Below are 26,927 nucleotides of genomic sequence, written 5' to 3' on the forward strand. Positions count from 1 at the left end.
GAGCAGTAGCCTGAATCCAAGTTATCCGCCCATCCATCCTCAACCTTAATACTCTCCAACAAAGCACAAAGGCAGGACATGATAACACTGTGGATCTCCTGCTTTTATGGCACACAGGCCTTGAATTTTAATTTGTGAGACTGATTTATGTAGTTGAGTCAGTCTTTTTATTTTAACATATTGTACTTGCAAATGTAAAGTAATAAAAGTATTCTTCTGTCATCTTTCAGAAACCCAAACAGAAAAAAAACCCTTATGTCTAAACTAATATAGACAAGCAGCCTTGAAATGCACTTTTCATTTCTTTCATGGAAGAAAGACAAGAAAATATGAGGAGGCATATCTATCCCCTGGCTTCACTGTAGATCGGTTGGTAATGAAGAGAGACCACAGTGTGCTTTGTGTCCCAAATTATAAGCTTCTGACAGTATTAAGCTGAACAAGTTGAGACACCACTTGGAGATCACACGCCCTGAACGTGAAGAGAAGAAGTGTGAAGTTGATTTATCCAGAAAAAAATGGGCAGAGAAGCCGTTTTTAAGAAAATGTGTTGCAAGCAATGACTGCTGTCACACAGTAAACGATGCATGATGCAGTGTCACGTCAATGCTTCCACTATAACAGTGACTTCTTCCTTATTCATTTATCTTCTTCAGTGAGATGTCACACTGAAGTTTAACGTCTGTGTTAATTGCAATGTTGTAAAGTAAGGAGTTTGCAAAGATAAAGTTGGGCTGCAGAAAAAGTTTGGGAACCACTGCTTTAAAGGAAAAGTTTAACATTTTGAGAAATATACTTATTCACTTTGTTGCCTGGAGTTATGAGTGAGAAGATCGATGCCGCTCTCATTTCTGTACAGTGAGTATGAGCAATCGTCTGCAGTTTGTTGGCTTATCTTAGCATAAAGACTGGAAACAGGGCAAACAAACTTGACACAAAGAAAGAATCTGGCTTATAACCAAATGTAAGCCCACCCATTGGTTTATGGACTACTGTTTAAGGCTTGAGTTTGGCACTACGACTGGAGCCTTTTTATTTCTTTTGGAGCCAGAAGTGACCTGGAATGAAAGTGTGTAATTTACCAAAATGTCAAACTGTTCCTCTAAAGGTTTTGTTCATAATGGTCCAGAAATTCAAATCAATGTGCAGATACACTTTATCACCACAGTAAGACATCCTATCTGAAGCTTTTACAGCTCTTACGGTGTGCTAAGTATCGCTTAATATTAATCTAAAGTGCTCTGTTCAATGTGCGGCTGTGGTTTTATAACCTCTGTCAAAATGTAGATAGTATATCCTACAAGTATGAGATGAGATCATTCGTATAACTGTACACTGACGGTATCTTTTAGTGTCAGGGGAATGTGTGTCAAAATGAAACCCTGCTGACACACACTTTGACATATCATGTTAAATACTCACACAGGGTTTGTTAATTGCAGGCATCACACAGTCAGTTTAGTGTTTTTTAGTTAAGTCAGGTTTCTTCGGAGACCCCGACATCGAAAATGATTTCCTCTACACGCAAAAATAGCTAATCAGAATCCATTATTCACATGGCATGACATGCTTCATTATTCATTAAATGTCCGTCCCAAGCTGTGAACGATTTGAGTTCCTGTCATGCGGCAAGATAAGAAGTCATCCCACATGTTTGTTTTTAATGTGCAAACAGCAGCACTTGTGCATCAAGTCCGTTCCAAGATCATTTGTGAGCTCAACGGCAGTGAGTCACTGCAGCATCGCTTAAGTGCATGTGCGCTCGCCTTTGAGCATCCTCCAAATGGGGCTCTCGCTCACAGCATCTATAGCGGCATGACAGTCATAGTGAGCATCACCTCCAGAGCAGCAGGTCAGCAGTGACCATGTAAAGATCAGACACTTCATGTCTCACGGACAGAGAGAAACTACCAGAGCCAGAAGCATGTGTCGTCTGTGGTTGAATATCTTCATGATGCTGAAGGATATTTAGTCTCAGGCTCCTCGTTTTGAAATTCTGCTTATTTCCTCCTCATGAATATTTCCTCTTTATTCTCATCATAATTTAAAGTCTCAAAACATAAAAATGACTAATTGAACAAATGACCCTTCACCGCACTGTTTAATATAATAATACAAACAAGGAATAATGTTTCACAGAGGAGTTGTTTTGTTAAGTTTTATTACTGCTTCTTCAGCTTTGATCCAAACACTTCTTCTGATTCAACGGCTGCAGTTTATAACTCGCTGCATCTCATCTGGGTTATCTCAGTTTCATCAGCTCAGGATGAAATTATTCATTAAAAATGATTTTACCAGTGTCCTGGAACAATGAGGAAATGAAATCCATGCGACTGAACATCTTCACAACGTTTCACTTCCATGATACATTTCATTACATTTTAATTTCCAACATATGGAATCCCTGAAGGGTCATGGGTCAACCACGTTATTTCCTGTTTTCCTGTGATAACAAGTGAATACTTATTTGTTTTCTCAAGAGCTTGTTATTGCGGCATTCACAAACCAGAGTCTTCATTTCATCTTCACACGTTAATTTATGAAAGGAATGTTTTAGAAAATGTCCACCTCATTTCACCTCACTGGACTTTGTGGTCCTGATGCTGTGTTGCGTTCACGCTCTCTCTCCAGATGATGGAAAACTGTCCTTCGATGAATTCAAAGCCTACTTCTCTGATGGTGTGTTGACGGCTGATGAACTGAAGGAGCTCTTCCACACAATCGACACTCACAACACAGAGTAAGTCTGTACAGTGATCACTGTGTTTGTCACCAATCAAGGCACAAAAAAAAATGTGTGCTATATAAATCATCTTCACATGTTTTCAAACGGAGCTGGGTGGGTTTTTAAAAAAAATAAGAAATCATGTTGTTGGCTATTTGTTTATCATAGTATAAAGAAAATGATATAAATTATCTAAGAAAGTGGCTCTTATCTTGTAAAATATTCATAGGAATGTGTCTCCACGCCGATAAGACGTTTCTATTTATTCATAAGCTCAGTACTGCAGACCGAGATGTGAAGAGACTCTCCGGGCAGTGAGCTTGTTGTGTTGTCTCTCTGCAGGACACCGCAGACTCATGTCAAGCTAATCTAGTAGACAAGCTTACTCACTCAGTTCACTCAGTGGCCACTTTATGATGTACACCTGTAATATCTGATCTAATCCAACACACCAGCTCAGCCAAATTGTGATTTTATGTTGCCTTTAATGTTCAGGTTTTAATGATTAGTGATTTTTAGTTGAATAACAGAAGAGAACTAAAAGTTTACAGCCATGCTACTGTAGCTGCCCTGTCGGGCTAATGTTAGCATGCTGACTTTGAATGTGAACGTGCATCCATGCAATGTTAGCATTATCCTCAAAGTACAGCAGAGACAGGCAGAGACCTGTCACTAGTTTATGCATTTAAAGAGGTCAAAATCCTATTTCCTGCTGTATTAAAGTGCACTCAAGGTGTGTTCACCTCAGCATCTCTGTCAGGTGTAGTTACAGGTGCAGCAGAGCGCAAAAGAAGATGACCGTGAAACTTTTCTCATTACTTTGAACAAGAGTTCAACAAGTGGAGCTTTCAGCGCTGATGTTTCCCACGAGGAGAGCCAAGGTCATACTTTGTCTGCATCCTTTAAACAAACCCATTGAGACACTCAGATGTTATCATATTGTTTAATTTAAATTAGAATATCCTTGTTGAGCTAAAATACATTGTGGGAATCTAGGTTTGAGGGACCGCGACAAAGTAGTGAGATGCTGCAACTTAGTGTAGAATAAAGTTGTTTGTCAGCCCAGTCGCTTCAATCTGCGTACAAATAACAACAACAATTGTGTACAGTGCAAACGTCAAAGTCCAGTTTTGCATGCAGGTGATTTGCCGGTCTTCCCAATTGCTTCTGTGGAAAACAAATGCGCCCAAACAAATGCAGTGACGCAGTATAAAGGGCGAGAAAGTCTAACCAGTATGCAAACGCAGGACTTTAACCCAAAAGTTAACACTGACTTGTCTCAATGTATGTATGACTGTAAGTTAACAGATAGCGAGGTTTAGAGGAAACTAATGTAAACTCTTACTCAAACTCTACATTGTTCTATATCCAGCACAATGTGTAATCAACATTTACTTCATTATGGTTCGTTGAAGCAGAAAACCTGCCTATTGCCAGTTTAAGTTACATCACGTACATCACGTATATTGAGGTCACCAGGCTGCTCTCCACAGAAGCTAATGGGAGGCACTGGTGTATCATGAAAAACTGGATTTTGGTGAACGCACTGCATGCAATTTTAAATAGAGTCCTCCAACACGCCTGGTTCAAATGAACAGGTCCTTGTCAGGCTTCAGCAGAGCTTGAATCAGGTGTGTTGGCACAGGGAGACGTCTAAAACATGTATGAATTGTTTGTGTATGTCAAAGTTTGAGTTTGAGTTTAATATCTAACCTCTGCTTTACCTCATCTGTCCGTGTCTGTTGTCTGTGGCTCTGAGTGTTTTCTCCTGTTTGAACCAATTGATTTCTGAGGCACTTTCCCCCTCTGGTGAACAGCAGCTACAGCTTGTGTGGAACAGACTTAAAACCAGTGTGATTCCCCAGCCTCCTCCACTGAAACAAGGATTAAGAAGTCTCTTTCATGTCTCCTACGGTAGAGGGGATATGGCTAATTTTCCTCTTTGAAATGTTCCCTTCATCTCTTCACCTTCGCCTCTTTCTTTTCTTAATTTCTCTGTTTTTATCCCTCTCTTTCAGACACACTCATACACACTCAGATCTCCCCAAAACACACTCCTGAGTGAACATCTTTCACCAACAGCTAAAAGTCCTGAAGGGCTTCCTGTGAGGGATTCACTGTCTGGCCCTTTGGTCTGTAACGCACACCTCAGGGGAAAAAGCAGCTAATTTATTCAATTATTCATGACTCGCTCCTATTTGTCGTCACACACTGATTCACCAAATCACAGTCAGTCAAGTAAAAGTTTTAGCAGAGATGACAGATTAGTCCGTCACCTCCTTTAACCTTGGAAACTTCAGCTTTTTAAAATAATTATTTTATTTTATTGTCTCTCTTTTTTCTTCTGCAGCAACGTGGACACTGATGAACTCTGTGGTGAGTTAATCCTTCACTGAAATAAAAACAGCTTTGCTATCAGTCATATCTTTACCTTGCTTTACCTCCCAGTCAGGAGCACCATGGACTCAAATGCTATTTGACATTTTCCCAGCCTAAGAAAAGCACCATGTTAGCTGTGGTCACATGCTCTGCGATCAAACCCCTACAGGCTGTGTGACTGAGGTGTCACACCGATGCTGCTTCAACTAAACACCCACAGCCCTGTCCTAATGGTTTAACTCACAAACTGCTTCTTCTTGTTTTTTTGTCTCTTTCCTGTGAAGAGTATTTCTCCCAGCACCTCGGTGAATATGAGAATGTTCTCGCTGCCTTAGAAGACCTGAATATGTCCATACTGAAGGCGATGGACAAAACAAAGAAGGTACGTCACTGAAATTGCCTCGATTGTTTTCTTTCCACATTTTTGTGTTGAAGTTTAGCTGCTCACAAAATATACAACGTATTAATAGTATTAGTATAGTTATTTAATTTAGAAAGTAAAAGCATTGGTATTTTGTTTCAAAGCAAAAGTATCAATATTTAATTTCCAAAGAAAAGGCATCATTATTTAGTTTACAGAGTAAAAGCATCATTATTTAGTTTACAAAATAAAAGCATCACTATTTAGTTTACAAAGTAAAAGCATCATTATTTAGTTTACAGAGTAAAAGCATCATTATTTAGTTTACAAAATAAAAGCATCACTATTTAGTTTACAAAGTAAAAGCATCATTATTTAGTTTACAGAGTAAAAGCATCATTATTTAGTTTACAAAATAAAAGCATCACTATTTAGTTTACAAAGTAAAAGCATCATTATTTAGTATACAAAATAAAAGCATCATTATTTAGTATACAAAATAAAAGCATCATTATTTAGTTTGCAAAGTAAAATGATTAAATGGTTATCACACCAGATTTGAATATCAATCTGTCAGATAGTTGTCAGTTCATTTTGCTGAAAGCCAAAAATGTCAAAAAGGCTGACAGAAGAAAAGTCAGAGGCTCTCAGTCATTAGAAATCTGAGGACTATGAATCTTGTTTCAACCTTCATGTCATCAAATAGTTGGTGAGTGTTTCAGTCATGGGCCAAAGTAGTGGACCTGTGCAACATCAGTCAAGCTTTAACCTGCAGTGCACAAAAAAATCTGGTGAAAATTGATCAAAAATGTTATTGAATGTCTGAATATCTAACAACAAACACCTCCATGTTTGTGTTTGTCTGTGTCTTGGCAAATCTTCATCATGCAAAGTCATGTTGCTGTTGCTTCTAGCTGCTCCCAGTCACACTTTACAGGCAGTATAACCACCTAGATTACTCACATTAAAGTGTGTGAGTTTCGATTTGATGTGAATTGTGTAAATTGGATTAACGGGGAAAGAACATGGTAAAAGATTGGCTAAAGTTTGGATGCTGTCTGTAAGTTCAGAGCACATCATCTGTCCATATCCAAACAGTGTATCCACACACACTGATACACACCAGCACCTTGAACATCACACTAACACGTCATGCAGTGCACATAATGATAATAATGAGAGGTGTTTGATTTACTCACATTGTGACCAAACTTCCTGCTGCAAATCTCTCCCAGCATGCTTCTCTGCTGCCCAGCTGGCTTCCTCAGATCTCCCATTAGTCAGATTTCCATTATAGAGCCCAAAAGGACAAGCCGGGGCTCACTCATGCTACTAATTAACCTCCAGAACAAAACATGTTATGATTATTTTTGGACTTGGCTTATGGATGAGGAATTAAATGGGTTGTGGTGGCTTTTGATCACGCTCTGGAAAAAGCTTTATGTCCTCTTGATCTGGCTTAAGCTGAGCACCTTTTACATGATCAGAGAGGAGAAGAGGAGGGATGAGGGTAGTGAGGGGGAGAAAGTCTAACAGAAAGAGATGATAGAAGAAAACATGAGGACTGATGGGACAGCTGATGAAGAGAAATGGGAAAAGGACACTTGGGTGAGGAGGAGAGGTGGCTTATTAGATCTGCAGGGAGAGCTTCTTTCCCATATGACACATGCTGTGAAGCTCACATCGCCCCTCAGATCTGCACTGAGGCAGCAAGTGTGGGAGTCAAACTGTTCATTTGTCAGTGGTAGTTTTTTATTAGCACAGAATGAGGTAACACGTGGTGACATTCAACTTCAACATCTAGAAACTGTGGTGACAGAGATAAATGGCAGCCGCAGTTTTGGTTTAGTAAATGTTTGGACACTCAAGACAGCAGTGAGGGACGGGAGACGTCAAATCAGCATAATTTTAACACATATAAGTGAAAAAGGAGTATAAAGCAGCGAAGTAGAAGAAAAACAATTGATATCCTTAAAATAAAGTTTTCAGCCAAAGCGAGCGGTCTTTTTCTTGAGATAGGTTTCAGAAAAAGGAAACGAAACATACAGACATATTTTTGCAATCCCTCTGCCATTTTTTGAGGTGTGAAAATCAAATTGCACCTCAAATCATTTTTTCTGCTCTCCAAGAGAACAATTCAGAGACAGCAAAAGAGGAGGATCAGAATCTATGTGTGTTTGAAGGTTTTTGTCACTTGAAAAGGGGATAATTCACCTTGATGTGGACTAAAGTCGGCTCTGGTGAAGTAAAATAGAAGAACAGGACTTCTAACGCTGTCGCACTCAACCTCGCGGATCAGTTTTTGTCCATGAACACACTCATTGTTATTCCTTCACAGACATGCAGTACAAAATGGATATTCGAGCTCAAATTACTCTCCACAGATTGGACAGAATTGAGAAGCAACAGAGGCAATAACTTTGAAATCAAGTTACAACACTGGACTGTGACCAGACAGGATTTCACACTGCTGAAGCGACGCGTAATTCATAGTTTCCTTAGATGATTTAAAAATGAGTCACAGCACAAGAAAAGAGAGAAAGGAAACGTATGACGAGTTGTATTTCTCTGTCTGTTAGCGAGTATTGGCTGAGCGAGGAGAACAGATGCTGCATTCGTCACAGACTAGAGCTCAGTCGTCTCTGTTGAACTGTGTATGTGTTTGAGTGGGTGGTCTTTGGCTGTGGATGTGTGTGAGGGGGCTGGCTGTGTGTGTGTGTATTTGCATTTTTTTTTGTATTGGAATACTGTTACATATGCACAAGCTAATTTGTGCGTGCGCTTCTGTGTGCACACATCAAACACCGCTGCACATGTGCGGGGGAGCTGGAATGAGATTTTGCATCTAAATCAGAGCCAGGCGTGCGTTTCTGTGCAGGGTTTCATTTTGCACTCATATTCCTGCCAAAGCTATTTACGGGCCTCCCGTGAACAACCTCCCTCAGTTTCGACTCCAAACCTCACCAAGCAGATCTCAGGTGTTCCTCACCTGCAGCGGAAAGAGGAAGTTGCTGTTCTCACACTTCACAGCTTATTGTAGTATTAAAGGTTAAAAACACATCAGAATGTCAAAGATTTCTTTTCATGTAAATAAATGAAATAATAACAGCGAGCACTGTGGTCGATGGTAAAATGTACATATGAAATATAAACAGATTGCTCAGCTTTTCAAACTTGGCCTAGTAATAATGTCAGTGTTTACCAAAAATGAAATAAATGAAAATAAGCTAGATGTTACGTAGAGATTAGCTAGTAGTCATGGAAAAATGTAAACCTAGTCACTGTTGTGTTGCTAACTGAACCAAAGCTAATGTTAGCTTGTTAACATTTGACCTGATTTGTACTAAAAGAGCTAAAACGACTGAATACTGGGCTTAAATTCATCAGGTGGCCAGACACACGACTCCAAATGAATGACAACTTTGTTCCTTAACAGCTGGATGTGTAAATAAGCAACTGTTTGCTAACGAATTCGCCATATTAAACTTAAAAGCTGATGATATGTCAGTGTGGAGGTTCACAACTTCTTTGTGCTGCCCCCAAGTGGCCAAAAACTTTTTTTAAAAGTTCAATGTAAAAAATTCACTGCCACCAGAGCACCAGCATCTCGGACCAAAACAAATGGGCATCTCCGCCAACATAACATAACAGTTTGCATCAAAACAAATAGTTGTTTGCTGCTATGCTCATGTTCCAAATATCACATATAACCTTTACGTTTTATTGGTGCAGCCTGATACAGAAAATGACTAGTTTGCAACGAGCCTGTGAACGTATAACTCGCTGATTTGCAATCAGGATTTAAACACGCTGCGTTTGGTAAAGGGTGAAGTAGTCACAACCCGGACAATCAGGCTGAAATGTGTTTTTTTAGCGGCGGTGCGCTGCCTCCAACAGAGCACTCATTTGACCTTTTGTACGAATGAAAATAAAAGATCAAGGGAAACACAGAAAGGAAAAAATCAGGTAGCTTTTTAAAATGACTGCAGATTGTTAAGGTGGACACACACACACACACACACACATACACAAAGGTAAAAATCACAGGAGGTAATCTATACTCAGATGGTAGACAGGAGATTGACCTTTACCAGTTTTGTCGTGACTCACTCTCGCTGAGTGAATGTGCATTCATGTGCAAGTGTGTGCGCGTGTGTGTGTTTAGGCAGAATGTCAGGAGATCAAACAATATCTGCAACAGATGACGATTATGAGCTTTTGAAATGTTACATTGCAGAAACCACAGAGGTTTTCATTGTGTGTTTTGTTCCTATGAAAAATTAAGTTCAGGTTGATAATTTTAGGACAAGCTGTTCAGTCTCCGCTCTGATATGCTGCTGGATCGGACCGATGGGAGAAGCTGGAGACTAATGATCTGCTCTGTATTCTGGAGAAGCTGTCGAGAGTTCAGCTCTCTCATGGGAAGACTCCCGCTCAACATACTGTAATTAGGATGTGTCTCTGCATGCGTGTGTGTGTGTGTGTGTGTGTGTGTGCGTGCTTCCACATCCTTCTAAACTAATCCTGATCTTCATCGTACTTTCTGAAAAATACAATAATTACCAACAGACAGTAACGCAGGAATGTATTTCTCTGTCTGTCACACACAAACATTCCTACTCATGCAGTCTCTCTCGTTAATGTTTCCCTTCAAACCTCTCCTTGTTACAAACAGGCTCGAATCTATTGGAGCAGGTGCGCTGTGCAAACAGCAAACTCTGCTGTGTAGCTGAGCATCATTCATTCTCCTTTGATTAGATCCAAAACAACAGTCAGCCCTGCTGCTTTAGTCCAGGCATAGCAAATGATGGCTCTCCAAACTGTCTTTCAGTTTGATTTATTTTCCATCAGCGCTCTGAACAAACACAGAGGCCTGCAGAAAAAACAAATATATCCTTGATGATAAATTGTACCGCCGCCTGAAATACCCGATGGAGAGGAAATGATTCCACATGATAGATGTGATTTCGACTGAAGGTGCAAATGATTGTTTCACATTGCGGATGTTGTTTTAAAAATATTTTCCACCACAGACCGTGTCAACGTGTCGTCTACCAAAACATATCCAGATACCTGTTGAGCCAGTCAGAGACGAGATGCATCATCATGACTCAGGCCGGTGGTGTAGCCACGTTTCTTCACATGAAAAACACAACAGATTCATGTTTGTTCATTTTCTATTTATTTGTATCCATTTATAATATTTCCTAAAATGAAGTGATGCTGGGGAGTTGAGTTAAGATGAGGACATTTAACAGGTATGGAGAGTTTAATGAAAGATGGTATTAAAGTGCAAAATAGGAAATGTATTGGCGTGTGACCAGGTCGACATCAGGATGGACGATGACATCGCTTATTGAGGTTGTGTGGGAGGGTTGCCATTTGTTTCTGTATTAGGTAATGCACCCCCCCTTGAGTTGCCATTAGGCTGGAGTTGCTCATTAGCTCACCACTGTTGTTACTGCCATTTTCCACGGTCGCTCTGACGGCAACCTCCAACTGTCTCCCCCAGCCGAAGGGAATCAGATCACCGCTCACATCCCTGCCGGGCAAGCTTCTCACATACATCCTCCTCAGACACATTTATAACCTTTTGTTCACCTGTCCCTTCACTTTCCCTCCTCAGCTGATCTGTCACACCTCGCTTGCTATGACCACTCTCACCTGTTTCCACTCTCCCGAATCAGCCCTGCAGGTTTTTAACCATTACTTTAGCCTGCCTGCAGACAAACAGCCCTGACAGTATCTAAGCTGTGTTCAACTTCTGAGGTTAGAAGCAAAATCAGCTGACTAGCAACACAGAGGAAGCTAAGCTAATAAAAGGCAAACAACAGCAGCCCACAGAAAAGAAACACAGTCGCCACCATTGTAACCGAGCGTCTTGGGTTCCTCTAACTGAGCAGTAGTAACGGGACGTGGAGATGTTGTTCATTGACCAGCATCAACAACTGCTTTCCAACATGTCACAAATGCAAACAAACCGTATGGCAAATCTGAGGAGACACACTACGTTTTTGCGTTCTCTGGCCCGAGGAGACACCTTTTAAATCACAATGTTAAGATGGTGTGATGGCATCGTCGGCCAAAGTCCCTCAACTTTATAATAGTGCAGCTCTTAATCGCTTGAACAGGTCCTCCAATTCATTAAAGACTTGAATGAATGAATGACTGACAAGTTTGTCACAAGTAAAGTAGCTGTTTTTTGATATAATATAAAGCTAATTTTAATCTCCAAGTCCTACATGTATGCATATATTATGTTGAAAACAAGCATTCAGTTTTTATTTCCTTCCCTCATTAAGTTGATTTGTTCTGTCGTCCGTCTGATGCGTTTGAGTCTGATCAAACACAATTTAAGAAACAGGCTTTAGCAGATAAGAGACGTAAAGTGTGAAGACGTGTTTTTCTTGTCTCCTCTCCTGCAGCTGTCTTATGTAATCCTCTAAATGAGTGATCTCGCTGGCATCTTTTAATTAGCAGGGGGAAATCTGGACACTGAGTGACTCTTGACTGGCGTGTGAAACTTGTCACTGTCATCTTTTGTTCATCCTCCTCCTTCTTCTCCTCCTCTTTGATTGACAGGATTATCAGGAGTCCACCCACCTGGAGCAGTTTGTGACCCGCTTCCTGCTGAAGGAGACAACCAATCAGCTTCATTCACTTCAAAGCTCACTCGAGTGCGCCATGGAAACCACAGCTGAGCAGACCCGCCAGGAGAAGTAAGAACAAATCTCTCCGGCCCTTCACACACACACACACACACACACACACACACACCATTAGTCATTAAAACATGCTCAGATTGTACAATGGCACACATAATTACAGTTCTCACAGCCACTCCAACAACTTCATCCAAACCACACACGCTAATTTACAGCCTACATTTTGGCTTAAATGAGGCTTTTATCCGAGGTGCAGTGCAACATCACAGGTTCTTAGGAGTAAATTACTACAGGCAGAAATAAAAGCATGACTGCTTCACAAACTATCTGGAGGAAAACTTTCCCGGTTTGTTTTCTTGTATTTCACATTGATTAGATTCACCTGGTGCTTTAAAGCTGCCCTGATCAATATTTATCTCAGCCAAGCGTGAGCATAATCAATGTATGCACCTGCTGTGTTGTTAATTGTTTACTGTCGCCCACAAAACGTGCAAAATGTGACTTTTGTTTTACTACTGCAAGATGCTGTTTGGGCATGACAACACCAGAAAACAGACTGAGGAGAACACTGGGTGCCACTGATGAGCAATTCATGAAATTGTGCTTTCTCTTTGTTTTTATTTCCACTATAAGATTTTTCTAGAGGGTGTTTGCATGATATAATGGTGATTACAGCATAATAAATGTGGTTATGATCCAATTATTAGCATGTTTATAAATGTACTGACTGATAATTAACACTCACCCGCAGGCAATCTCAGTTGATGATCAAACCTGAGACCTGAGGCACTTCTTAGGAGGGTGTGTGTGTGTGTGTGTGTGTGTGTGTGTAGTACTCGATCAGTCTGCGTCTGCATTTCAGATTTCAACAATGCCCCTGGTGTGCTCGGTTCATTAGTGCTGATGACTCACCGGTACAAGTGCACAAGATTTAATATGTATGGTGTGTGTGTGTGTAAACATGTACGTGGGTCTGACCCCACAGGCAGTGTCTGTGCTCATGATGTATTTAAAGAACAGGTGATGACGCACAGTCTTTTCTGAGTTCACACTTAAACTGGAACGAACTGGCCGATTTTCAACCAGTCCTGCATCGCGACAGTGTTACAGCCTAGCTGCCACAGGTAGCTATGGAAAGCCTTGTTTTTGGAGGTGGCTTCTTTTAACGACCTTCTCCCGAACCAAAAGTGTAAGGAATGGATTGAACAGCGTTGGTTATTGGATTACATTTGCTGCCTTGTCCTGCTCAATAGGATTTGAGGAAGTTTACAGTTTAGCAATCCAAGCCAAGCTCGTCAACTCATCCTTAAAGTCTTTTCTCTTGTAGCAGAAATCCAACCTCTGTCTTGGCGTTCGTAAGCTAAACAGTCATTAACAGTTTCTTCTTAAATCTTTCCTTTCCATACTTGAAAAGTAAAAGAAATGAACCTAGGACTAAACTGCTCCAAATTGCAATACAAGAACAATGCTGTTTCTTTATCTGCTTATTTTTTTGCTTTATTATTATTGCTAGTGCCCACATGTAGCTCAGTTCTTTAGTGTGGTATTATATACGTAGCCACTGAGTGCATATGTAGAGGACAGGTTCACCCAAAAATGAAAATGTAGTCATTATCTACTCACCTTCAACCTGATTGAAAGTCAGGTAAAGTTTCATATTCCACCAACCATTTCTGGAGCTTCCCACGTCAGTAGACGGGGACTTGTTTTAAAGAAAACAGCAAATGGCTTTTTACAGCTTGTCCGTCTGGAGTAATCTGCTGCTTCAGAAGCCTTGAGACCCAAAATTGATTTGAAAAAACATTATTTACTCTCTTTATAAAAGCCGAAATCTTCACTGTAGCTGTTCAGCTAAAAGCTCTAAAGCGCACCCTGTCTGAAGTGGGTGCATGAGCTTGACCGTGTATCGAAGGTGTAAATAACTTCTTTTCAAATCAATCAGTGGGGTCATAGATTAGTTAAGAGTTGTTTGGAGCATATTATATCTATTTTCGGTTGGGTTTTTTTACATTATAGAACAAGTCCTCATCTACTTCAGTGGTTTATGAGAATGCTGCAACTCTGTTTTGCTGCGAAGCTTCAGAAATGTTTTGCGGACCATGAAACTTCACCAGACTTTCCATCTGCATGAGGGTGAATAGATAATGAGTGAATTTTCATTTTTGGGTGAACTTATTCTTTAAGATTCCTTTAGTTTACGGGATTCAGTTCTAGTATTACTAGTTTTGTCAAATTATGCCTGATATAATCATCTACATAATCTTCACAACTGACAACTGGCAGCTCTGTCGCAGCATTTCACATCTTCCTTGGCAGTAATGGCTGTTTTGGTTTGAAATGTTTTTGCATGAGTTCAGTTTAAAAGGATCCCCGTAGGATTTGTTGTGCCCTCTTCCCTTTTCTCACCATGACCACATTTACACTTATTCTCTGGAGCAGGAAATGATTGGCTTGGATAGTTGACATCTGAGACTTCCTCTCTTCCCTCTCCTCTCCTCACCTCCTCTAAATGTTTCTTCCTCTCTATTTCCTCTCGTGTCATTTCAAAGTGTGACCGTCCCTCGATCCCAGAGCAGCTTCCTCTCCTCCAGGATCCTTCTCTGAATTGTCGCACTTGAAAATTCCCCCATGCATCTAAATGCAATCACTCTGTTCTTCCAAGCATCTAGAGTATCTAGCTGTGTCTCTGGTGGCTTTAAATATGTTTCTGTGGTCACTTTTGTACGTGTGGAGAGGACAACTGGGAGCTCATATTCATAGATGAGTGGTCTGACACAGAGCTGAGCTTGAGCTTTGTTTTAATAAGTTCTGCTGTTCATAAGTAATATCGTACTTTCCTCTTGGTGATTTGGTGGATTTGCCCAACAGATGACCACAGCTATTTATAAAAAATATATCAAATCAAATCTGAGGTCTTCAGTTTGCTCATCAGCTCTGAAGCTCCTCTTCCTCCCTCTCAGTTCACATCAAAGCTGTGGGAGGAACATGACGAGGTGAAGACCGCTGATCTTTGCTTTATTACTAGTCTTAAACGGTTCTAGCTATATAAGTTGCTAGGTAGCCGAGGATACAGTATGAGTCACTGGCAGAACAAGAGGGACTGCCGCTGGTTCCTCCTCCTCCATACGTCAATTATACACAGATTAGCCTTCAGCTCGCACATTAATTACACTGTATTTCTCCCAGATGTGGCAAGGAGCATTTAAAATCTATTATAAAGTGGCGTCATATGAAGAAGTTGTCATGACTCACTTTATACAAGCTGTAATGAGTGGTTGAAATTTAAAAAGTCAAATGCTGAACAAAGATTAGTGGATTAAAGGAGCAGGTCAGCATTTTGGGAAATTCACTTAGCATAACAACTGGGCGCAGGAGAAACAGCTCGCCTGGCTCTGTCAAGAAATAGTCACCCTGTAGTTTGTTCACCTTGTAGTAAAATTAAGCAATAAAAAATAGGTAGGTTTAACCCTAACCTGCTTCAGTGAAAGTCCTGTGCTTCTTTGACCCAACCATCCATCCCCGGCCCCTCCCTATACAGAGTTGTTGCTCTTTATACTACGCCTGACTTCCTCCTTTGCTGCCTAACAAGAAACACAAATATGGGTCATGGTAAGCTTCACAGTAGACCTTTATGGCTGTTTTTTCTGATGGGAGTGGGCTGAAGTAGACCTGCTAAAATGAACCAGAGCACTTAAGATTAAGCAAAAAAAATGTTTTTATACTATGAATGTTGTGACTTTTCTGCAATTACCTGAAACATGAACATGAACTGTTGAAGTATTCACGAGTTAAAACTTAAGTAATAACCTTGATATTGTATAAAAGTGACATTGTGAAGTCTGAAGCAGGTTGGTAGAGAGCCTTTGCTTTACAAAACAATAAATCACGAAGCACAAAACTCACAGACACACATAAATAACAGCATTATTTATTCACCTGCACAAACACACACACCCTCAGACACCCTGAGGGCTTGTCAAAATACTGGACCAAACAACTTGACAGCACTAAAATAAATCTCAGGTGATGTCACCCCGCGGCTGCATGTACCTTGTCACTGGCATTAGCATCACTGTCAGGCCAACACAACATACAAGTATAAGGTAAGTCCACACAACTCCAGGCTTGCTGAATCTGTTCTGAGCTGAGGCATCTATTCATGAGGCTGTGCGTCACTCACCTGGTGCCACCTTAAACTGAAAGAAAACCAGGAGACATTGCCAAGTCCTGAAACGGTTCATCTCTTATTTAATTAAATTACAAAATCGCACACCGTGTTTATTTTCAAAGTCAGCAGAAACCAAATCCAAGCAAAGAATTACGTTTGTGGGACCCATCTGTTATTCAGTGTGTGCAGTCAGTGAGCCATAAAAAAACACAGATCAGTTAATGTCATTGTTGAACATATGCATTATGAAGTCTGGCTCATCATCCCTCTGTTTTGTCTCCAGGCAGGGCCCGGTGAAGCCGGAGGTTTTGACCATCCAGTGGTCGGGCCGTCGCTCCAACCGGAGGCTCCAGAGGAACAGCAGCCTCTCTCCCAACAACCCTCTCCTCAGTCTCGTCAACTCAGGTGGATCTATACGTTCTGCTGTGTAACTCAGCAGTACCGTGTTGTGTTGCATTATGTTGCAGGGCGTCCTGTTGTGTTTCAGAGCGCTCCACCTCTGAGTTATGTTGTCTCGTCGCTGCCGGCAGCAAAAAAATTGCTGGAGCAGAATCAGTGTGTCTCTACAGGCCAGAGAGCCGAGCACAGGAGGGGAGGAGAGGTCGTGTAGGTGTGAGAGAGAGGCCGTGAGAGAGAGAAGATGAAGAGGAGAGTGGCGTTCTTATGTGTGGCTGCTGATCTAAAGCTGTTTAATGCTCTGGCACTTTGAATCTGAATGAAACAGCGTCTCTTACTCACAGTGCAAAAGAAAAAACGTTTTTTACTGCTGAGAAGTTGTAATCCTGAAGTGGTGAACGTCGCTCCATTCATGCTTGTGAATGACTGAGTATTTCGAAGATGCTCTTTGCATATCAATCGTGACGAATCATGAACCTGTTTACCTGTTCAATGTTACAAACAGGTGTTTTTTGAGCGTTCCACAACTTTCCCAGACTTTTGTCCCAACTTGTTTGAAATGTGTTGCTGGCATCAGATTCAGAATAAGAATATATGTACAAAAATCAATGAAGTTGAGGATGAAAGACATTGAATATATATTGTCTTTGTGCCTTCAACTGAGTCTGTCAAAGGATTAGCAATTATTTTTCCAGGCCCGGCCCGGTTTGTTGTACATATTCATCCATTGTTTGCACACAGTCAGTTTCCCATTAGCCCTCCATTATGACACCGGCTGCAGTTGCTAGGAGATTTGTGACACAACAGCCGAGCCTCTATAAACTTCGATTACAGGCCTCAAAGCTTTCATATTGATTGTCGTGGCTGTGTGTTGCATTACATGAAAGGAATGTCTTCTGGTACACCGCCACTATTTTAGAGTATTCGGCTGAAACCATCAATGTGTTTAAAATACAGTCGATGAATGCAGCACCTTTCATCCCTTCACCTTTGTTGTTTTTTCTCTCGGTCTGAAATCCATGCTCTCTGTGTGTCACCACCAGGTGTTTACGAGGAGGACGGCCAGTGGATCGTACAGGTCAACAGACTGCAGAAGCTTATCGATCGTCTAGAGCAAAAGGTGACTTTCGCCCTTCCCATACACTCTGCTTTTCCTCAAGCTTCTGTTATTTTCTGTTGTCATCTCACTCCTCTCTCCATCTCGGCCATCTGGTCTTTACATCGCTCTCTCAGATTAACCACAAATCACTGCGAGTGGGCTCACAACAATATCAACAAATTACCTCGACTCAACAACACCCTCCCACGTACAAACACATACACATATGTACAGTATACGGGAGATGTGAGCTGCACACAAGCTGTCACAGCTGCTATCTGCACGTGTTGAACGTAGCGTGAAATCTGCTGAGAACGTATGTTGCAGCTTGGTTTTGAACTTGAATATGAACCATGACCTGAATTGATTTCTTTTTGTTTGATCCTTTATTGATTAATCAATCAGTAACTTTATTTTAGTCACTTGTTTATTTTAATTACCTTTTTGGATTCTAGACTCTATTGACACACATAAATGTGGCTCCAAATCGAGGGATCCGGATCTGCACAAGGGATTAAAGATGAAATCTGAGTGGTCGTGAGATGATTAATGAATCTAATATCTGGCTAATTTGACCTCTTTATGGCTCTGAAATATTTTCATATTAATACAAGCATATAACTACACTAGCCACGTAGGTGGCAAATGTCGCAACTTGGGATTGTTTTGATTTAAAGTAGAAACAGAAAACTTTCCCACCTCCTAGCATTTCCAAGTGGTATTATTGTTGCCGTCGCAGTCACAATGAACATTTTTGCAACTACCAACAACACAGAACAAAATGTGAGTTATTAATTCATTTTGTTAATAATGGAAATGTGAAAGCATGACAGAAATGGTGCCAGGCTGCCAGCCTGACTGGATCGCCAGTCAGCCTTCCTTTTCCTGGGAAATTTTCCTGGGCAATGGACAGTGAAAGGGACATTTATAAGGAAACAATCGAAACACAGATGGTATCATTATACTCTAGCCATTACATTGTGCAATCAACATTTCCTTGATAATGATATGTTAAAGCACACAAATTGCCAGTTTAATGGTTGAACAAGCCAAAAAGTTTGCAACCTGTGTTAAAAAACAATGGATCTTAAATGCAGCTAACTGATAACTATGTGAAAATATGAATAGCATTTCTGCTACCCCCAAGTGGACAGTTAGTGCAGCCCAGAGAATGGTGTGCAAATTCATACATACGTGCTGCTGAATTAGCAGAAAGTGTCACTATCTGGCGTCACGTGTATATTTGTGTTCTCGTCCTGCAGGAGATTCGTCTGGAGCCCGTCGATGAGGAGGTCTTGGAGAGCAAATCGGTGAGTTTCCATCGACTTTTCTGCTGTTTTGCTGCGGTGACCCCTCTGTGTCACTCTGTTCTCAACTGGCGGTGTATGACTGAAAGGGACGCCACGCTGATGATAACCACTCAGTTGTTGTCATAGCAACAGCAGGGAGGTAACTTGACCGAGATGTATCACCCTCTTCCTTTGCACTGTCTGTCTTCATCTTTCCTCTTCCTGTTCATACTCAGTATTAGTTTTTTTTAAGACAAGGCTTGTTGTTAATAAGGGAGCAGACTTGGAGGTATGACTTGTGTTTGTCTTGTAATTATCCCTGTAGAAAGTATTTATGAAATAGCTTTATACCCATGCTTTATTGTCAATAGCCTAAACTATATATTTACAGTGTAAATACTATAATAACAGGGCATGCATTTGTTTTATCTACCCACGTGTATAAAACCTGCTGGCAGAGTAAATGTCCTCCAGGCTTGTGTTCCTGTGTTCAGTGATTTGTTTTTTTTTCACTTCATACACAGTACACAGGTGTTTATGTGGTGTTATCATTCCCTGTTTAACCTCAGCGTCCACATGGTAAAGCGAAGGGAAACTGCTATTTCCGGCCAAGCTTTATATCGCTCGTTTCATGGCTGAAGGACTCCGTGTAGCTGACGAGTGACTCAGTGACAATCACAGCAGAGCATCACAAACACTCACAGGAGGATTCCTCTTCTTCACAGGAGGAGCAGGGAGAACGTTTAGAGTAGACGGTTATTACCAGTGTTATTATTTTGGGAAAATGTTTCACTAATTAGACATTTTAAGACCCTGACTTAAATATTTTTGAAGACGGACACACATGTTTGATTGAACAACTGAAAATTATTTTAGGTTCTTTCTTTTTAAATAAAAAGGAAATGTTAAATGATAAAATGAACATGTGAGGTTGGTCAACACATGTGGAAATTCATTTCACATGATTTCACCTAAAGCCACATGTGGTTTTTGTAAATAACATGTGAAAACAACACATAGAAACACTATCCAGATAACAATATTATTACAATGCTCATGTCATCGGTATGATTGTAACATCTGAAATCATCCTCATCCCCTGAAAGGAGGCGTGCAAAATATGTCTTCTGTTCTAGGCTATTTAAACAAACATACAGTCTGTGTGCTGACGAGTGACATCTGATCCTTCAGATTCAACCCCAGAAACAAACTAAATAAAAATTCAGTCTTAAAAAGTATTTCAGAATCCAAGAAAGCATTTTGAAAACTGTGTTTCCACCGCTTAGGCAACCACTGATCCACCAATGAGTAATGGCACATGAATCAACCTACACGCTGGCATGTGATATTTCATAGGAATAATTATAGTAATAATCACTTTGAGGTCATGATTGGTGGTGATTTGGGGGTAATTTCAAAGACATTTCAAATATGTTAATTGGTAGTTACCACCTCATTACCCATAAAGTTTGCAGACCTGTACTTATTCCACATGTGGAAGATGATGTTTCTGAGCTGCACCTAATGATTATTTTTGTTATTGATTAATCTGCAAACTTCTTTTTTATTTATTTTATTTTAACTTCTTTTTAACAAGAGTAGTCCCATTGAGATCTATGATCCAAGAAGCTACTTTCTTGCCAAGAAAGCTGCATAAAAAAAGTCACAGACAACAACGAAACAATAAACAACAGGGAAACATAAAACACAGAAGATATATACTAAGATAATGAATTACTTGAAACACCTGTGGACAGTCTGGTACCAGTGGCTTCATTAACCAGCCATAAAATCAGACAGAGAGACCATCTGTTTGAAATATTTTTGACAGCCATTGCAAGTGAGGGGAGCAGAGCGCTCTGTCCAATTGAGCTGACAGACAAATCATACCTGTTGATCTCAGACTATTACTACAGTCAGAGCTCTTTTCGATCAAAGTGCAAATGTGAGATGGGAGTTTACCCAGGATGGCTTCATAAATAAACAAGTAGCAATGATTGAGCCTACAGACGGTCAGAGATGGCCACCAGGCCCCAGGGTAAACAGTACCATGATGATCTTGATTGAAATTTTACTTGTTTTGACTGAAAGAAAAGTCAGAAAATGGCACAAAAGCCCTGAGATGACGACTTAAAATGTCTTTTCCAGCCAAAAAGCCAATAAGATTCAGTTTGAAATGATAATAAAAAGAGAAAGAAAAGCAGCAAATCTTCACATTGGAGAAGATTTAACCAGATGTGTTCATATATAATCATTAATGTCACTTGCATGCATGTCTTTAAGTTTCACAGCGTGTGTACCAGCGGTATCATAGCACTGCAGTACGAATGAAGCCATGCATATGAATATTACATGTCTCTGTCATGTCTCATCACTCGCTCGATGCAGACGCGTCAGTGTGCGCGTGAATTAATCAATATGTAATTGGTGTGCGTCACTGGGAATGAATGCGCCGCTGAGAGGAAACCAGTCATGACCCTGGACACAAGACGAGATGTGTGATGGTGTGACTTTGTTTGTGTGTGCGCGTTTACATGCATGAGTGCCTGTGTCTCCTTGTGTGTGTGTGTGTGTGTGTGTGTGTGTGTGTGTGTGTGTGTGTGTGTGTGTGTGTGTGTGTGTGCGTGTGTCTGTGAGTGCGTTTCTCCCAAATTAGCTGCTGAGAGAGAGTCCCGAGGTGTTTTAACAGTCGCACTCATTAACACACCTACCTCAGGCCAATGGGCACACCATTCACTTCCTGTTCATATCAGCCTCTCTGCCTCTGTCAACAATTCCTCATCAGCCACAGGAAATGATTATCAGGCTTTCTATTGTCAGGACTCCAGTTTCTTGTTCCCTGCAATTCACACCTTTTATACAACAAACAGGTGTTTTTTTTCCATCAGGTACCAAAAGTGTGAGAAAAGAAGGCTGAATGTATTCTCATGTTAATCATCAATCATACTATAAAAGGTCAGAGTGTTGCATCAGTCACCTGAGCCGACGTGAAGCCCTGCCAGAAGATCTCGTCTCCCACCTCCGTCAGAGTCCGCCGGGGGCGAATCCTGACCGTCTGACTTTGTGTCTTCACTTGTTTTTGTCTTCGCAGCACATCCTGATCGTCCAGAGGCAGCTCTCAGTGCTGGAGGAGGAGCTGGAGGAGTTTCGTTTGGCTCTCAGACAGTACATGGAGTGTGCCTGTGCCCAGACTGGATGTCTACAGTCAGTTCAGATTATTCTCTTTGTTTTTTTTGTCTTCATTCTGTCCAGTGTTTTCACAGTTCGGAGGGGCATGAGAATAAAAGAGGCATCCAAAAGAGAAAAGGGAAGACCAGAGCAGAAAGTTAAAATTTAACACTTATGCAGTGTATTATCTGTAATCAATTACATGTTAATCCTGGAAGCAGGGTCTCTCCTCTGTTGCTCTTTCTGAAAGGGGCACTATGTAGTTTTGGAGAAGAAATTGAAACTCAGAATTTTAACATTTACAATATTAATGAGGCAATAATACAAACTCAGAGATATTTGTTTTTCCATAACTGAATGGACAAGCTGCTCTGAGAGGAAAATAAGGCCCCAGAACACTGTTTGAAGATAGAAAGGTGGCGGGGAAGTAAACGTTTCAACGTGGACAAGGTTGTTTTTTACCAAGTTCTGAGTACAGTGAAATGTGGCATCAATACACAAAGACTGATTAGGTAATGAAATACAGATGAACAAAGGCAGGAAAAAGACAAAGACAGGAAGTGCAAAATTAAACATGGCATGAGGAGAGTGGACTTAGGAAAATAAAAGAGGAAATGACTAAACTAAAACCCAAAACCATGACAGCAGGTCTGTTGGCTGATCAGTGTATGTATAATAACCTCACTGAGAACTGTTGCCTGAGATTATGAGCAGTGTTAAATCATTCAAGAGGCTTTAAAATAGAAACATGGCCATCAGTGAAACCCGTCCTGTCAGAACTAAAGACATGCTCTGGCGTCGGCGTCGACTGCCACACTTCAGGTCAGGAGATGGCAGAGCATTTGCATTTTCTCCAGCCAAAGATTTTTTAAGCATCCGCTTTTTCACCCTTTGACACCTCGTGGCACAAAAATATCTCTCACATTAACTGTCACTTTGGTTTCAGACAACTTCCGGCTGCCTAAAGGAAAACATGACATTTACATGCTTTGTCCTGACAGTTTCTCTAAATACTCAGTCACGTTTAATGAGACCAAAACCTCTAACAAAACACAATAATATAATCATAATTTGAGGACACGATGCAGACAGAGAGGCAGAGCTGGGGGACATGATGTAGCACACCAATTAGCGGTTGCATGACTTGTGCTCTGTCTTGTTTTGCATTTGGCAGCATCGCAGCTCAGCGGCTGGCAAATGAATCACGCTTCATTCTCTATGAATTCTGGGAGCACAACAACGTGTGGAAGAAGTAAGTGTTTGCATGCGCCATATGCACTCTGACTAATGTAGCGTGGCCTGTTCAGATAAACCCTAAATTATGTTCTTTGGTTCGCTTGACCTGAGTGAGAGAAGGTCTGCTCCACGCTGTGATCGGTGACGATGTTTTCTATGCAGCTTTAATGAAACTGATGAGAAAAAGAAGAGTGTGAAGTGTTTTGAAATAAACTAAATTGAATTAGGTTTTAATTAGCTGACTGTTACCAGCAAATAGCCTTGAATCATTGGAAACATCTTCAGGCATCACGCTCAGCGAGTGGATCTTGTTGTTTCCTCTGCACAGTCACCTGCAGACTAACTACAGTAAGACCTTCCAGAGGGGGAACGTGGACTTCCTGGAAACTCCTGAGCTCGTAACCACCATGCTGGTTCCTGGTAAGAACATTCAAAATAGCTCCTAGTCTCACATCACTCAAACCATCACATCTCACAAGGTCGACGGGATGGATTTGATTAATAATCATGGAAATACTTATAATATAAGTTGGAAAGAGTTTTTTGTTGTTTTCGGTTTATTTTAAATTGTTACTTGAATATATTATTGTTGTTGTTTTTGTTGTGTTTTTTGTTATCATTTTAGTTTTGTTTATTTTGTGGTCAAACTGGATGAATACTAGCTTAAACGCTAATTATGTCATGTTAAATCACATTTTAAAGTCAAAAAGTCCTCTAAATCTTCCACCTTTGACAAATAAAGTCAAACATTGTATATTTTCACTCATTTTTATTCGTAATACCTTTTACTTTTGTCCACTTTTTGGCATTTTTTCCCAGCATTTATTATTCCTGCACGATTACAATAAAATTATCTTAATTCTATCTCACAAGCATCATGACCCTCTTCACATTACCACATGAGCAGAGCAGAGGGCACGCTGAGTAAATTTGTCCAATAAAGTGTGTGTGAGGAGAGGGCGCTCAGTGTCTAATTGATTGGGGTCATTTTGGGGGGTCAATCTTCTTTTATATCATTTTGGTTTTATTTTCTCCGTCTCCTCCGCAGCCTCATGGTGGGTCCTCAACAACAACTGAAGGTGGACAGGCCCCCTTCACAGGTCGTTACTGACGGGTCGTAACAGCCGCCTGTCAACACATCAGGACACGCACACACACACACACACAAACACACACTCACCCACACACACTAACTCAACACAAACTCGTGAAGTCATGGTGATTAGTATCAATTTTAGGACCTCCATGTTCCTTCATAGTTAGGTGGTAGCTGATATAGCCCACGTGTGCGTGTTTGTTTACACTCCTAGACGACGCTCTGACGTCCTAAAAGCAATGACCTCGTCAGACGGAGACCCATCTGATGATCTGACATCATCACTGTGTTTGACGTGACATCATCTTCAGCCCGGGGTGGATCATGAGAGCTGAGGCGTGCAGTGAATGTGCATGACACAGCGAGTGTATGTGTGTGTGTGCGTGCGTGTGTGTGTGAGTTTGTGTGTGTGTGTGTATGTGTGTGTGTGAGTGTGTGTGTGTGTGAGAGAGAGAGTGTGTGAGAGAGAGAGAGAGAGAGGAGGACAGATATAATTGTATCAATTGTAGCAGCTCTGGGGAGCTCATTAAAACCATTATTCTGTTGTTTCTGTATTAATGTGTCAAATTGAGATTAAAATCTGTTGGTCATAAATAAAGACAATATATTGTTGTGTAAACCATGTCTATCTCTTTCACTCTTTTTGGACTTCCATGTTTTTACCCCTGGTTATTGGTTTGTTGCTCTCTTTTGCTCTTTGTAGTTTTTAAAATAGGGAATGAGTTGTGCCCTTACAAGCACCGGGTTTATAATTATAGCCTGCTTCATTCATAATCCTTCTTGTGTGTTTGGAAAGTTATGACGATGATTGAACTTGCTAGAATTATAGTGGTAAGAATACGATTTTGATTTCTATGTAACAAAAAGTTGACAAATGGTTCATTGTTGGTCCGCTGCTCTCTGTGTGTATTCCTCTCCTGATACATTTGGTATATACAGTGTTCTTCTTGCATTTCACAAAATACAACAATAACATTTCACAACATTTCAACATGACATTTCGGAAATGGTTGCCTTTTGACCTTCAGGGCCATCGTAGGAAGACCATAGGACACACACACGCGCAGACACACATACCACACACATGTGAAGCCTTAAACACAGCTGACTCAAATGTGACATCCACAGAGGCATTTCACAAATGCTTGCCAATGTCACCACCCCTTGGACATGTACTAGTATTGCAGTTATGAAGGAACAGACTACTGTGAAGTAAATCTGGCTTTTTAGTTGGTCAGTGTTGTCACCTTTTTGTGGGAAAAATGGGAAAAGACATGAAGTGCAAAATGATCAGAAGTCATTTATTATGATAAAGACAGAAAACTAAACAATGAACTGCAAGATAGGATGTGTGTGTCAGTGGCATCAGCAGTGGTGATGTGGATGTGTGGAGATATAGTGGAAAGCAATGCAAACAAACAATAATAAAGTTGGTGTAACAAAGGGAACACTGGCATCCGAGCACCGATAAACACCAATATTATTAAAATTACTAAAAAGTACTGATGGGGAAAATACTCAATACTGAAGGAAAAGTATACACTATGTACATTTACTCAAAAGAGGCTTATAGTGAAAATATTGACATTGAGTTTTTCTTTCTTTAATTGATTTATTATTGTTATAAACCAAGTCATCACACTGAATCAGTGAATCTGCATGACAACAAGTAGAGGAAAGATTTAAGGCCCTTCACACCATCACAGATCTTTTTAGTTGTTCTGGTTGATGAGACTTCAGGTCAGGTTGAAGTCAAAAACACTGTGGATCAATCAGGATGATGACAGGGTAATTAGGTCAATCGATCGATCAATCAGTCTTCATTTGTTTAATGCCAATTAACAACAAAAGTAATCTCTTTCCAAACTGAGCAGGTCTAGACCTCTTTCATCAAGGTGAAGGGGCACCAGTTCAATTGGTAACTGTTGTCATCTGTTTTGATGATCTGCATCACTGAAAGTTATTATTCTGCCTGCACCAAAAAGAAAAGAGATGAAAGACTTTCATCACCACTAAAACAAACAGGATTACAAGTCTGTGTTCAGTTTACAATCTGCTGCAGAATATCTGAATATAAATTAATTATGCCAGCTTAATTGTTTCCTCTGGTTTTATTTGTGGTAGAGCAGAAGTAAGAATGTGAATCGCAGTTAATGGGAAACTAATTTTATTATCTGATTTGCATTTTTAAATAATTAAAAACTAGTTTTTTTAAGCTTTTGTTAAAATTATATCACATGGACGGCAACAGCACTGTTCAGAAGAAATGCGTACTCTTGAGTGTCTCCTCAGACTACTGCTGATATAACAAAGCGAGTGTGGTGTGAACACAGAGGAAGCACACT

General features: G+C 40.6%; 1 protein-coding gene across 1 annotated transcript in view; it reads left to right on the plus strand.

Moving 5' to 3' along the window:
- The window catches only part of necab1 (N-terminal EF-hand calcium binding protein 1), a 27,139-nt gene extending 1,943 nt beyond the window's left edge, over window positions 1-25,196 (plus strand). Inside the window, exons 2-12 of the mRNA XM_084379139.1 lie at window positions 2,632-2,740; window positions 5,076-5,101; window positions 5,389-5,486; window positions 12,048-12,184; window positions 16,582-16,703; window positions 17,738-17,814; window positions 19,056-19,103; window positions 22,174-22,286; window positions 23,425-23,502; window positions 23,815-23,906; window positions 24,535-25,196. Coding sequence (XP_084235265.1) covers window positions 2,632-2,740; window positions 5,076-5,101; window positions 5,389-5,486; window positions 12,048-12,184; window positions 16,582-16,703; window positions 17,738-17,814; window positions 19,056-19,103; window positions 22,174-22,286; window positions 23,425-23,502; window positions 23,815-23,906; window positions 24,535-24,563 — 929 coding nt within the window. The 3' untranslated portion in view covers window positions 24,564-25,196. The remainder of the gene's footprint in view (window positions 1-2,631; window positions 2,741-5,075; window positions 5,102-5,388; window positions 5,487-12,047; window positions 12,185-16,581; window positions 16,704-17,737; window positions 17,815-19,055; window positions 19,104-22,173; window positions 22,287-23,424; window positions 23,503-23,814; window positions 23,907-24,534) is intronic.
- The last annotated feature ends 1,731 nt before the right edge of the window (window positions 25,197-26,927 follow it).

Source organism: Pagrus pagrus (assembly GCF_965226575.1).
Source record: "Pagrus pagrus genome assembly, chromosome: 17".
Taxonomy (NCBI): domain Eukaryota; kingdom Metazoa; phylum Chordata; class Actinopteri; order Spariformes; family Sparidae; genus Pagrus; species Pagrus pagrus.